General features: G+C 46.5%; 1 protein-coding gene across 9 annotated transcripts in view; it reads right to left on the bottom strand.

The window, feature by feature from the left end:
• Positions 1-14,817, bottom strand: part of NCOA6 (nuclear receptor coactivator 6) — a 72,462-nt gene that overhangs the window by 20,092 nt on the left and 37,553 nt on the right. For all 9 annotated transcript variants that reach the window (XM_077251981.1, XM_077251976.1, XM_077251977.1 and 6 more), the window contains exon 9: positions 590-1,655. In XM_077251981.1, coding sequence (XP_077108096.1) covers positions 590-1,655 — 1,066 coding nt within the window. The remainder of the gene's footprint in view (positions 1-589; positions 1,656-14,817) is intronic.

Below are 14,817 nucleotides of genomic sequence, written 5' to 3' on the forward strand. Positions count from 1 at the left end.
TGTCAAATGTGCCCTTGGCTGCAAATGACCTGTGAACCCACACATACGGTATTGTTCATGATTTTTTGAACTGTCATCTTTGCATACTTAAAGGGAACCTGTCAGCAGGATTGTGCTCAGTAACCTACACACGGTGTCAGATTGGCGCCATTATTCTGGTTAAAATTATATCTGGTTGAGGAAATCTGTCTTGTGGTTGTTGTTTAATCTTTATTTTCAGTTCTGAATTAATGATATGCTCGTGCTTCGGGCAGCCTGTGGGGGGTCTTCATGTGGTGCTCTGATTAGGTATTCACCAGTATGGCTTCTGACAGGTCACTGATCCCTCACTGACCTGTCCCCTAGTTTACAGAAAGAATAATACATATTTATCTTTGAAAAAGCATATCTAACTCAAAACTGAAAATAAAGATTAAACAACAAGACAGATTTCATCAACCAAGGTATCATTGTAATCAGTATAACGGCGCCGACCTGACTGTCTGTAGGTTACTCAGTACAATCCTGCTGACAGGTTCCCTTTAAGAAAATATGTCTTCATTTAGGGTTCAAATTGACAATATGGTTCCCATTCTCATTTTCTACCTACCTCATATGTTCCTCCCCTTGCTGGTTGTTCTTCTTCTTCCTTGGTGGCTTTTTCTTTTTAGGTTTAGCAGCATTACTATTCTGTTTGTTATTCATACCAAAGTGTCCAGCTGATATGTCACTCTGGAGCAGGTTCACCAGGAGAGGGCTGGTCAGAGTGACATCTTTATTGAGAGGGAAAGCTGGGTTTTGACCACAGGAAAGCGGATTTCCATTGCCCCCCTGACCAAATGCAAAAGGTAAACCATGGCCTGGAAAGTGCTGTCCAGGGCCGACACTCCCTGGCATGTTCTGCAAGTGCTGCTGGTGTTGTGCCATGTTTCCTTGTTGTTGCATGGAAATGTCATTTAAAATGGCGCCCAAATCACTGGCAGATTGAGCTGTGGCATCAGCATGGACTTGTTGAAGATGCTGGCCAGGTCCAGTTTGTCGGATGACCTGACCCTGCATATTACTTCCCTGTGAAGGATTACCACCTGCTGTGCCCTGTTGGGAAACAGTCTGCCCTGGGAACTGTAACATTTTGTTGGCCAGACCAGGGGTTTGTCCCCTTACTATCTGGCTAGGTCCTGCCATCACACCTCCAGGGTTTTGGTTACTAAATCCCTGTTTATTGCCCTGCATAATTTGCTCCATGACAGAATTCTGCTGCATTAAAGTTTGACCTTGAGACACCATCATCTGACTGTGAGGTGGAATCATTTGCTTAGGAGGTGTCATTCTCTGAGTCGCTTGACCCAAACTTTGAGATGTGCCCAACATCTGTCCCTGTGACATAAGCTGATTTCTTGAAAGTACCAACTGTCCCTGTGTATTCAAAGGGGCTTGTCCTTGAAGGTTCACCAATTGACCTTGGGAGGATATGATCTGCTGGTGCATGCCAAGAATCTGAGATTGAGCTCCTTGCTGGGGTTGGCCATGCAGACCACCAATATTCACTTGGCTCACCCCACCACCACTTGTCTGCTGGGCATTCAGGTTGTTATGAAGTCCTATGAGATTAGTCTGCATCATATTAGGACCACCTCCTTGCATCTGACTGTGGGACGCTCCATTTGTTTGACCACCTACAAGATGACACAAAAAACAGGGATCACAATCAGACACTATAATCCAATATGCCTATCTAATTTAACTCCTCAAGGCCCAGGAATTAAGGTACCTTCACACGAAACGACATCGCTAGCGATCCGTGATGTTGCAGCGTCCTGGCTAGCGATATCGTTTAGTTTGACACGCAGCAGCGATCAGGATCCTGCTGTGATGTCGCTGGATAAAGTCCAGAACTTTATTTGGTCGTCCGATCGCTGTGTATCGTTGTGTTTGAAAGCAAAAGCAACGATACCAGCGATGTTTTACTCTGGTAACCAGGGTAAACATCGGGTTACCAAGCGCAGGGCCGCGCTTAGTAACCCGATGTTTACCCTGGTTACCAGCGTAAAAGTAAAAAAAACAAACAGTACATGCTCACCTGCTCGTCCTCCAGCGTCTGCTTCCTGACATTTACTGAGCGCCGGCCCTAAAGTGAAAGTGAAAGCACAGCGGTGACGTCACCGCTGTGCTGTTAGGGCCGGAGCTCAGTCAGTGTCAGGAAGCAGACACTGGAGGACGAGCAGGTGAGCATGTACTGTTTGTTTTTTTTACTTTTACGCTGGTAACCAGGGTAAACATCGGGTTACTAAGCGCGGCACTGCGCTTAGCAACCCGATGTTTACCCTGGTTACCCGGGGACCTCGGCATCGTTGGTCGCTGGAGAGCGGTCTGTGTGACAGCTCTCCAGCGATCAAACAGCGACGCTGCAGCGATCGGCATCGTTGTCGCTATCGCTGCAGCGTCGCTTCGTGTGAAGGTACCTTTAAGGAGTCTTTTTTGCGCTGTAGATTTTTCTCTCCCCTTCATCCAGAGGCATAACTATTTTAGCGTGGAGTGTCATTTAAGGGCTTGTGTTTTGAGGGACAAGCTTTAGATTTGAATGAGATCAATCATTTTGTCCTATAATGGAATGAAAAGCTGGGAAAAAAAAAAAAATGACAAGCGCAGTGAAATAGTGAGAAAAAGAACACAATTCTGCCACATTTAGTTTTGTTTTATACAGTTCCTTACGCAGTAAAAGTTTTATAGAAATTTTTAGTGAAAAAAAGTAGTTTGTGTCACCGTTTTCCGAGACGCATAACAGTTTTATTCCTCCGTCGATGGAGCTGCTTGAGGGCTTGTTCTTTGTGAACTGACATTTGAGTACAAATAAAGTTTTGATTAGTTTTTACTGCGGAAACCAGTCAGCTAAAAAAACTGTAATTCTGGCATTTTAATTTTTTTTTGTCTGTCTTTTCCGTATTCACCTTACAGTATATTTTATTATTCCGTTAGTTTGGGCACTTATGCAGGTGGCAAGACAAAATCTGGTACAGTTTACCTGCCCATGTACACAACGTTTCAGCTCTGGCAAGTAACATTTTTCAAGAGATAACTAAAAGACTCGCTGAAGAAAAGAACACTGAAGGCACTTGAAATCGGCCTATTGCCAGAGTTGAAACGTTACGTAGCTATGCTTGGAATAAATATAACTTTTTACTTTTAAACTGCCATTTTTTGTTTGTATATAACTACATTTCTTATTATACTTTTAATTACGGTAGACTCCCTAGGGCACTGGAGACTGCGATTGCTTAATTGCCTATAGAATAGCCTGCAATACTAAATTTATGATCTCATGTGTCCAGCAACAGGCAGGGATTTATATGAGCTTTAAAGGGGTTGTCCAGTCCAAATAGATAAGTCCATAGTCTCGACCAGTGGGTGTGGCCTCGCTTCCATACATTTGTATGGAGGGAGGCGGTTCCAGCTAATCAGCAACGCCCACTAAATGGCCGCATCACTAGACAGGGCGCGGCTTCGATCCATACAAGTGTATAGAGTGAGGCCACGGGGCCGGGAGTATGTGTAACGCATACATTCCCTCCGGTCCTGGTCTGAAACGGCGAATCCCTGCAGCGCACAGTGCGTGCACTGGGGGAATTCATAAATCTGCAGTCACACAGCATGATAGCACATTTATCGATTTGGACCAGACAACCCTTTTAACCCCTTCCCGACCTGTGACGCCACATAGGCGTCATGAAAGTCGGTGCCAATCCGACCTGTGACGCCTATGTGGCGTCATGGAGGGATCGCCAGCCCCCCCCCCGTGGCTACGATTGCTCTGATTGGCTGTTGAAAGTGAAACAGCCAATCAGAGCAATTTGTAATATTTCACCTATGAAAAGTGGTGAAATATTACAACCCAGCCAGTCCGCTCCCCCGTGCTCCGATCCCCCCCCCCCCCTCATACTTACCGAGCCTCCCGGTGTCCGTCCGTCTTCTTCATGGGCGCCACCATCTTCCAAAATGGCGGGCGCATGCGCAGTGCACCCGCCGAATCTGCCAGCCGGCAGATTCGTTCCAGGTAAATTTTGATCACTGTGATAAAACCACAATCACAGTGATCAAAATAAAATTTTTCTTCCCCCACTAGGGTTAGGGCTAGGGTTAGAATTAGGGTTAGAACTAGAGTTAGGGTTAGAATTAGGCTATGTGCACACGGGGCGGATTTGGCTGCGGATCCGCAGCGGATTGGCCACTGCGGATTCGTAGCGGATTGGCCACTGCGGATTCGTAGCAGTTTTCCATCAGGTTTACAGTACCATGTAAACCTATGGAAAACCAAATCCGCTGTGCCCATGGTGCGGAAAATACCACGCGGAAACGCTGTGTTGTATTTTCCGCAGCATGTCAATTCTTTGTGCGGATTCCGTTTTACACCTGTTCCTCAATAGGAATCTGCAGGTGAAATCCGCACAAAAAACACTGGAAATCTGCGGTAAATCCGCAGGTAAAACGCAGTGCCTTTTACCTGCGGATTTTTAAAAAATGGTGCGGAAAAATCTCACACGAATCCGCAATATGGGCACATAGCCTTAGGGTTAGGGTTGGAATTAGAGTTAAGGTTGGAATTAGGGCTAGGGTTGGAAATAGGGTTAAGATTAGGCTTGTGGTTAGGGTTAGGGTTGTGGTTAGGGGTGTGTTGGGGTTAGGGTTGTGATTAGGGTTATATCTAGAGTTGGAATTAGGGTTTGGGGGTGTGTTGGGGTTAGTGTTGGAGTTAGAATTGAGGGGTTTCCACTGTTTAGGCACATCAGGGGTCTCCAAACGCAACATGGCGCCACCATTGATTCCAGCCAATCTTGCGTTCAAAAAGTCAAATGGTGCTCCCTCCCTTCCGAGCCCCGACGTGCGCCCAAACAGTGGTTTACCCCCACATATGGGGTACCAGCATACTCAGGACAAACTGGACAACAACTATTGGGGTCCAATTTCTCCTGTTACCCTTGCGAAAATAAAAAATTGCTTGCTAAAACAATTTTTGAGGAATGAAAAATTATTTTTTATTTTCACGGCTCTGCATTATAAACTTCTGTGAAGCACTTGGGGTTTAAAGTGGTCACCGCACATCTAGATAAGTTCCATGGGAGGTCTAGTTTCCAAAATGGGGTCACATGTGGGGTAGCTCCAATGATTAAGCACACAGGGGCTCTCCAAACGCGACATGGTGTCCGCGAAGGATTGGAGCTAATTTTTCATTCAAAAAGTCAAATGGCGCTCCTTCCCTTCCGAGCCCTGCCGTGTGCCCAAACAGTGGTTTACCCCCACATGTGAGGTATCTGTGTACTCAGGAGAAATTGCCCAATAAATTTTAGGATCCATTTTATCCTGTTGCCCATGTGGAAATGAACAAATTGAGGCTAAAAGAAATTTTTTGTGAAAAAAAAAAAAAGTACTTTTTCAATTTTACGGATCAATTTGTGAAGCACCTGGGGGTTCAAAGTGCTCACTATGAATCTAGATAAGTTCCTTGGGGGACTTACGCCCCTTATGTGAGGAAGCCAGTCAGGCGAAACGGCGCTGTCGGGGTCGCTGTGGAGCACTCTCTGCTGTGAGTTTACACTGATGTAAGTTTGATCTTTTTGGCATTATTTATGGGCACGGTCCAGTTTCTATAGCACGATGCACTTTTTTTCAGCTCTGCATTAGCATTAGGAGTTTGTTAATGGGCTTACATAGCCACAGATATTGTAGGAATTTTTGTTTCCATAATAATCCTGTCATGGTTTACTACAGCTCCTAGTTCTTTAGAATCACACTAGATTAGTGCAGTTGGTGTGCATATTGGTAAAGGTAGCCTGCAGATTTTATTGCCATTTTTTGCATTTCTCCTGCTGAGATGTTGTTCCCAGCTATTTTTACGAAGAGGTTTTCTTGTTGTAAATATTATTTTAACTATTGTTAATAAAATGATATATTTTAATTATATGGTTGAGTTTGCAAAAGCCTCGTTTTTTCCTCATTTATTTCATATGGGGAAATTGGTTTGACAAGTTCCTTGGGGGGTCTAGTTTCCAAAATGGGGTCACTTGTGGGGGAGCTCCAATGTTTAGGCACACAGGGGCTCTCCAAACGCGACTTGGTGTCCGCTAAGGATTGGAACCAATTTTTCATTGAAAAAGTCAAATGGTTCTCCTTCCCTTCTGAGCCCTGTGGTGCGCCCAAACAGTGGTCCCCCCCCCCACATATGGGGTATCGGCGTACTCAGGACAAATTGTACAATAACTTTTTGGGTCCAGTTTCTCTTTTTACCCTTGAGAAAATAAAAAAATTGTTGCTAAAAGATCATTTTTGTGACTAAAAAGTTAAATGTTCATTTTTTCCTTCAATGTTGCTTCTGCTGCTGTGAAGCACCTGAAGGGTTAATAAACTTCTTGAATGTGGTTTTGAGCACCTTGAGGGGTGCAGTTTTTAGAATTGTGTCACTTTTGGGTATTTTCAGCCATATAGACCCCTCAAACTGACTTCAAATGTGAGGTGGTCCCTAAAAAAAATGGTTTTGTAAATTTCGTTGTAAAAATGAGAAATCGCTGGTCAAATTTTAACCCTTATAACTTCCTAGCAAAGAAAAAAATTTGTTTCCAAAATTGTGCCGATGTAAAGTAGACATGTGGGTAATGTTATTTATTAACTATTTTGTGTCACATAACTCTCTCGTTTACCAGAATAAAAATTCAAAATTTGAAAATTGCAAAATTTTCAAAATTTTAGCCAAATTTCCATTTTTTTCACAAAGAAACGCAAAAATTATCGACCTAAATTTACCACTAACATGAAGCCCAATATGTCACGAAAAAAAACAATCTCAGAACCACAAGGATCCGTTGAAGCGTTCCTGAGTTATTACCTCATAAAGGGACACTGGTCAGAATTGCAAAAAACAGCCAGGTCATTAAGGTCAAAATAGGCTGGGTCATGAAGGGGTTAATGTGGCAGACATGGGGTCTTCAGTAGACCCCAAGAGGATAAGACAACACATCGGCACCAGGCAATTCAATCAAGTAGGGAGAAAGGAAGAAGGAGAAAGTAAGGGTGAGAATTGGGAGAAACGACAACAGTCACAATGGAAGCCTTCTAAATGCCACAGTCTTGCTTTACAGTGGCATTTTGAGGTTAAACTGTTGCAAATTAAAAGGACTGTCTGCACAGAATGACTGTTGAAACCAAGAACAGGCGCTCAGTGCTTCATGGCGGGGCCAAGCATCTAAATACACCTTCCCACCTGCTTGGTTTCCATCTATCTCCACCTTTCTCTGGCCCTATGAAGCCAGAGCTGTCAAAGAAGAGGGGGATAGAGACTGAGGAAAAACAAGCAGGTCGGAGCCAAGCATTTCAATGCTTGGCTCCTCCATGAAGCACTGGGTGGCAGGACTTCGTCTGTAGCCTGTATGCCCCATTAGTATGGGCATACAGGCTGCAGACTGCTGAAGAGAGTGATCACTGTGTGTCTTATATCAGATGACCTCCTTCCAGGCTGTGGGGAAGATGCTGCTTGGAAGATCACGCTGCCTCCAGAGCTTATTTTACATGAAATTACAAAACATTAGGGGTTTTGTTAAATGGTGACAAAACCAGAAAAAAAAATTCAGACAAATTTTCAATTTTTTTTCACCACTTTCAAAAAACCCCCCAAAAACTATGCATGTTTGGTATCTGCGTACTCGTACTGCACTGGAGAATCATAGTGGCAAGTCAGTTTTTCCAAAATACAATTGTGGAACTGCACTTTTTTTTTTCCAATTTCACCACACAAAATTTTTCTTGTACACTATATGGTAAAATCAATGGAGTCATTCAAAATAGGGATTTTTGTGTACTCACCGTAAAATCCTTTTCTCCGAGCCATTCATTGGGGGACACAGACCATGGGTGTATGCTGCTGCCACCAGGAGGCTGACACTAAGTAATACAAAGAAAGTTAGCTCCTCCCCTGCAGTATACACCCTCCTGCTGGCTCCCAGCTAACCAGTTCGGTGCAAAAGCAGTAGGAGATCAATAACAACATATAAGCGTATAGCATGTCACATTATATATGAGAGTATAACATATCAAATGATAAAAACAAGTACAACTAATAATAGGGAGGGAGCTGTGTCCCCCAATGAATGGCTCGGAGAAAAGGATTTTACGGTGAGTACACAAAAATCCCTATTTCTCCTTCGCCTCATTGGGGGACACAGACCATGGGACGTCCCAAAGCAGTCCCTGGGTGGGGACAACATCAGATCAGGCCGTGTAACCGCTACTTACAAGTGCGCCACTGCGGCCTGCAGAGTCCGCCTGCCCAGACTCACATCTGTGGAAGTGTGGGAATTATAGTGCTTCAACAATGCATGCGGACTGGACGAATCCGCAAGCTTGCAGGCGTGCCTTGCCGACGCCTGGTGCCTAGAACCCTCGACAGACAGGGAGATAGGCTGACATCTAGCATGGAAGGACTCCTGGATGGTGAAACGGATTCACCATGTTAGCATGGCCGATGAAATGGCTAAACCCTTCCTGAAAACGTCAGGAAGCCTTCCTCTACCGTCAGGAAGCCCAAATAAAGAGTCCAACCGTCGGAAGGACGCCGTCCTCGAGACGTACCTACTCAGAGCACTCACTTCGTCCAGAATATGGGGAACTCGTTCCATTTTGTGGACTGGTGCCGAAAGAGATGAGGGAAGATCTATGCCCTCATAACAGTGGTAATACATTACCACCTTGGTAAGAAGTGAAGGGGATGGCCTGAGGACAACCTTGCCTTGAAGGTAATAAGGGAAAAAACCTGAAAGAGCAGAACAGCTAGCTCCAAAGACTCGTCATAGTGAGGATATCGCAGAGAAAAAAGGGCGACTTTCCCTGATAGTAAAGTCTGCTCGGATGAAAAGAAGTCTACTGTAAGACTCCTAGGATCATTAAGGTCCCAATGACCTAACGGTATGCGATAGGGAAGAACTACGTGTGAAAACTTCCTGTGAGAAAGTCCCTAATTGCAGTTTTGCTGCGATAAGGCGGGATGATACTAGCTCCGCAAACAAAAAAACTGACGTAGTCAATGCGAATCTCGGAGGATCGCTGGGGCCCCTTTCTGCTTCCGAAAGGCTTTCAGAAGTAGTGGAAGGAGAGTTATGGAAACTGGTACCACGGCAGAACCAGAGCATGGAGTGCGATGGCTCTTGGATCTCGAGGCCGAACCACGAACACGAGTACATTGGCATTCGGTCTGGACGTCATCCGACCTACAAGTGGAGAGCTCCAGTGAAGGCAGATCTGATGGAAGACCTCGGGGGGAAGTTCCCACTGACTTGAGGCGGAACCCTGATGGCTGAATTTGTTTGCCGTCCAGAGTTCTACTCCTGGGATATATACTGCTGAGATCACTGAATGATAGATCTCGGCCCATCATAGAATGTGAGGTATCTCGGTCATGGCGCCTGGCCATGGGTACCTGCTAGATGATTGACTTATGGCACTGCCGTGGCATTATCCAATTGAATTTGGATAGGGTGACCCGCCAGAAGGCAGTGGACCTGCTGTAGGACTACCGTTCGGATCTCCAGAGCAATGATAGGGAGAGGAAGACTGGCATTGGTAGTTACTAATAACCATTGAACCAGGAGAAAGGCCCTGGATGAAGAAGGAGCTCAGAGACTATCGCCTGAAAGTCTTTTTGACTTGCTGAAAAAGAGCGGAGCGAAGGAAACCGCTTCCATTGTCGTCACCATTTTTCCTCAGAACTCTCCTAGCAAATCGAATGAAATGAGGGGGAGAGTAATCAAGCCCTCAGAACTCTCCTTGCACGAGATCCCTGTTGAAGGGCCATGACCTTGTCTCGAGGGAGAATTACCAGCCTTCTAGAAGTGTGCAGGATTATCCTCAAAAAGGATATCTGCTGGGCTGGAAATGAGGAGAATTTGTTTAAGTGTAGCTGCCAGTCCAGGTGAGAGGGTATCGCAAGTGATCTAGACGACTCAGCGTAGTCCTGGAAGGGCGGCTAGACAGTCGACCAAACAGGGCAGGACGAGCACGCCTCTAGGGTGCAAGAGAAAACATGACATCCGCCATGACCTGTGCGAACACTCTGGGTGCGGAAGCAAGGCCGAAGGACAAGGTTGTGACTTGAAAATGCTGTTCACGGATGGAAAGGCGAAGGAATTTTTTAAAGAGGGTAAGCATCCCGAGTGTCGATGGATGCCGAAAAACAAAAAAAAAAACAAAAAAAAAACTGCACCTTGTTCTGTTGAAGTAAGGACTGAGCTGAGGAACTCCATCCGAAGGAGGACCATGTCAAAGGTTGTTAGAAGTTTGAGGTCCAGGGTCAGTCTAGACTGTGCTGGACAATCCTTAAACAATCCTTTGTCAGTCTCCCGCTCAAAAGATTTGATTGGCCAGTTGTTACTGGTGTGAATCAAGGTAGATAAGGTCTCCAGCCAGGAGACCATTGCTCTAGCAATCCATGCGGCGGCTAGGGAAGGTCGAGAGCTGAACCCGAAGGCGCAAGACGGGACAAACCAGATTTGCTATCTGACAGTCCGTGGTATTTTTAATTGATGACCTATCAGGTAGGGATACTGGTTAGGTATACCACAGGAGATTCTACCCGGTTAGGCTAGTTTCACACTAGCGTTAACTGCAATAAGTCGCAAATGCGTCGTTTTGCCGAAAATACGCATCCAGCAAAAGTTCTTGCTGGATGCGTTTTTTCGTCATAGACTAACATTAGCGACGCATTAGCGACGCATTTGCGACGCATTGCCAAACGTCGCGTCCGTTTTGCGACGCTTGGGCGTGTGGTAGCGGACCGTCGGGAAAAAAAAACCTTACATGTAACGTTTTTTGCTCCCGACGGTCCGCTTTTTCCGACCGCGCATGCGCGGCCGGAACTGCGCCCACACCTCCCCGCACCTCACAATGGGGCAGCGGATGCGTGGGAAAAATGCATCCGCTGCCCCCGTTGTGCGGCGGGGACAACGCTAGCGTCGGGGACCTCGGCCCGACGCACGGCGACGGGCCGAGCCCGACGCTAGTGTGAAAGTAGCCTTAATCTACCCCATGGCGGAATGTGCGGCTGCATCCAGCAGGTCATAGTCTCTTGCCATCGCCGCTCTCTTGACAGTGCAGAAATAAAACTTAGGAACCCTCGATCCATCATCCTCTTAACAGGGAAGTGGAGAGGAATTGTCCGCCTTCTTGCATCATCCGCTAAATAGTGGTGATGCAGAGGGGGGTGCTCGTACGCCAAAAAAGGGTGCCTCTGTATATCCACAGAGTTCAGGTTTCCGGAGGACAGGACAGGTTGTCTGGCGTTAGGCCTGGATGCAGAAGAGGAAACATGGAGGCGACATTCCATGTGCTCATCTGATGGTGTGGGGAGATCGGGGCCCTTTAAAAGGACCCGTCGCCCTTAAAAATCAGGCCAGGCATGGCATCCCACGTAGAGGCTTCTGTCCAGTGAACTCCTTATGAGGGACACTGCGTAGTCTAGAGCAGAACCAGAGTCTTCGTCAATGTACCGAGATTGGTTACTCGTCTCTGAAGCTCTGGCAAGTTCAGGCAATATCCAATCATATAATCAGAGCCTTGTTGTTATCAAATCATTGATGAGGGAGCAGGAAACGAAAACTTCCGTTTTCTAGATGCCTGTATGTTTCAAGACGCCTGTACGTTTCTAGAATACTTGCGGCCCCTGCTAGCTGACGGCTCCCATGTAGGATAGGGACCATGTATATCAGTCCTGCGAGCACTCCGGGCCACAGAGGGTACCCGAGGGGATTTAACCCCTTCCCGACATCTGACGTTATAGTACGTCAGATGTCGGGTCCCCTGCTTTGATGTGCGCTCCGGCGGTGAGCGCACATCAAAGTCGTGAAATCGCGATCACCCGCCGCTATTAACTGGTTAAATGCCACTGTCAAATGCAGACAGCGGCATTTAACTACCGCATCCGGCCGTGCGGCCGGATATGAGCGCATCGCCGACCCCCGTCACATGATCGGGGGTCGGCGATGCTTGTACATTGTAACCATAGAGGTCGTGGAGACCTCTATGGTTACTGATTGCCGGTGGCTGTGAGCGCCACCCTGTGGTCGGCGCTCACAGCACACCGGCATTTCTGCTGTGTAGCAGCGATCTTATGATCGCTGCTGCATAGCAGAGCCGATCGCGTTGTGCCTGCTTCTAGCCTCCCATGGAGGCTATAGAAGCATGGCAAAAGTAAAAAAAAAAAGTAAAAAAAAATGTGAAAAAAATAAAAAAAATATAAAAGTTTAAATCACCCCCCTTTCGCCCCAATCAAAATAAATCAATAAAAAAAAAACCCAACCTACACATATTTGGTATCGCCGCGTTCAGAATCGCCCGATCTATCAATAAAAAAAGCATTAACCTGATCGCATTAACCTGATCGCTAAACGGCGTAATGAGAGAAAAAAATCGAAACGCCAGATTTACGTTTTTTTGGTCGACACGACATTGCATTAAAATGCAATAACGGGCGATCAAAAGAACGTATCTGCACCAAAATGCTATCATTAAAAATGCCAGCTCGGCACGCAAAAAATAAGCCCTCACCTGACCCCAGATCACGAAAAATGGAGACGCTACGAGTATCGGAAAATGGCGCAATTTTGTTTTGTTTTTTGCAAAGTTTGGAATTTTTTTTCACCACTTAGGTGAAAAATAACCTAGTCATGTTAGGTGTCTATGAACTCGTACTGACCTGGAGAATCATAATGGCAGGTCAGTTTTAGCATTTAGTGAACCTAGCAAAATAGGCAAGCAAAAAACAAGTGTGGGATTGCATTTTTTTGCAATTTCACTGCACTTGGAATTTTTTTCCCGTTTTCTAGTACACGACATGGTAAAACCAATGATGTCGTTCAAAAGTACAACTCGTCTCGCAAAAAATAAGCCCTCACATGGCAAAATTGACGGAAAAATAAAAAAGTTATGGCTCTGGGAAGGAGGGGAGCGAAAAACGAAAACGGAAAAAGCTCCGGGGGTGAAGGGGTTAATCTCTTGGTCAGAGAACCATGGATTGCGGTCAGTGACGAAGTCCACTGAGGGGAACTAGAGGATAAGCTGGGGTTGGCGGCGGAGGGCTCCTCGGATTGATCATGCGCCCTTAAGACCAGGGAATACTGGTCATGCGCCTTTAAGACCAGGGAATACTGGTCATGCGCCTTTAAGACAAGGGAATACTGGTCATGCGCCTTTAAGACAAGGGAATACTGGACATGCGCCTTTAAGACAAGGGAATACTGGACATGCGCCTTTAAGACCAGACAATACTGGACATGCGCCTTTAAGACCAGACAATACTGGACATGCGCCTTTGAGACCAAGGAATACTTGTCATACGCCTTTAAGACCAGGGAATACTGGCCGAGTGCCTTTAAGACCAGGGAATACTGGTCATGCACCTTTAAGACCAGGGAATACCGGTCATTGTGATGTAGAGTGGATGTGCCCCTTTAATGCTAAAAATCGTTGCCCCAGTGTGAGCCGGCCGGGTGGACCAAGATGGCCACCGTGAGTTGCAGAGTTGATAAAATCTCGCAGAGAGCGAGAAGCGCCAACTCAGGGGGCGGAGCCATGGACTCTATGTTGAATAGGCCCAAGCCGGGGCCTAAATTTCTGTAGCAGGCGGGCGACACCAGCGGGGCGTTTCAGGCGAGACTTCCGGGATGCGGCCTACACATCGGCCGAAGCCAGGGGCTAAATTTTTGCAGCCGGCCAGAGCGTTACCTCAGAGAGGTGGGCCACAGGAAAGTGGCTGAGGCTGCCTGTCAGCATGTGGATATCCCTCTGAAGATGGATCCACTCACCATCGGTGCGCGTCCCGGCATGGAGCTGCCGCGGATGTGGGTTTCAGCACTGTTCTGTGCAGCGTGGACGGTGCAGGGATAAACCTCAATTCATCATCCGTATGTTAGGGAGGTGGAGAGGAACCGTCCGCCTCCTTGTGCCATCCGCTTTCACAGTGGTGGGACAGTGGGGGCTGCTCGGACGCCATAGAGAGGGGCCTCTGTACAGCCGAGGGTAAAACCTGGTGGACAGGGCCAGTTGTCCGGCATTAGGCCTGGCTCCAGGAGAGGATACATGGAGGCGACACTCCATGTGGTCGCCTGCTGCTGGTGTGGGGAGATCGGGACCATGAAAGGAACCGTCGTCCCTGAAGTGAGCTCAGGCATGGCTTCCCACGTCGCAGGAGAGGGTACGGGGAGGTATACTCGCCGTGCTCGCCTGTTGATGGTTCGGGGGAGATCGAAACCTTGAAAGGAACCGTCGCCCCCTTCACTCCGTTAATTAAAAAATAAAAATTTACAGAAAAGTAAAAAATAAAATAAAAACGTTGGGGTCTGAAACAGACCCGTGTGCCTCCTACAGACACTAAGCAAGAACTGGTTAGCTGGGAGCCAGCAGGAGTGTGTATACTGCAGGGGAGGAGCTAACTTTCTTTGTATTACTTAGGCCGGGGACACACTTAACGTATAAAAAAACGGTCCGTTTTTCACGGTCGAGAATCGCACAAATGTTTCAAAAACAGTGATCCGTGTGCAGTGCGAGGATGCGATTTCCTTGCATCAAATGATCCGTGTGACATCCGTATGCCAAGATTTTCTCGCAGGCTTGCAAAACCGACATCTAATGGATTTATGTGCTCAAATGTTCGGGAAAACATATATACAGTTATATATATATATATATATATATATATATATATATATATCTATATCTCATTGAGACACATATATATATATATTCTGTACTTATATTTCATTCAGCGCGATATCTGTGAACAGTCGGTAATTCAATTGCCGGCTTTTC

The sequence above is a fragment of the Ranitomeya variabilis genome, chromosome 4, assembly GCF_051348905.1.
Source record: "Ranitomeya variabilis isolate aRanVar5 chromosome 4, aRanVar5.hap1, whole genome shotgun sequence".
Taxonomy (NCBI): Eukaryota; Metazoa; Chordata; class Amphibia; order Anura; family Dendrobatidae; genus Ranitomeya; species Ranitomeya variabilis.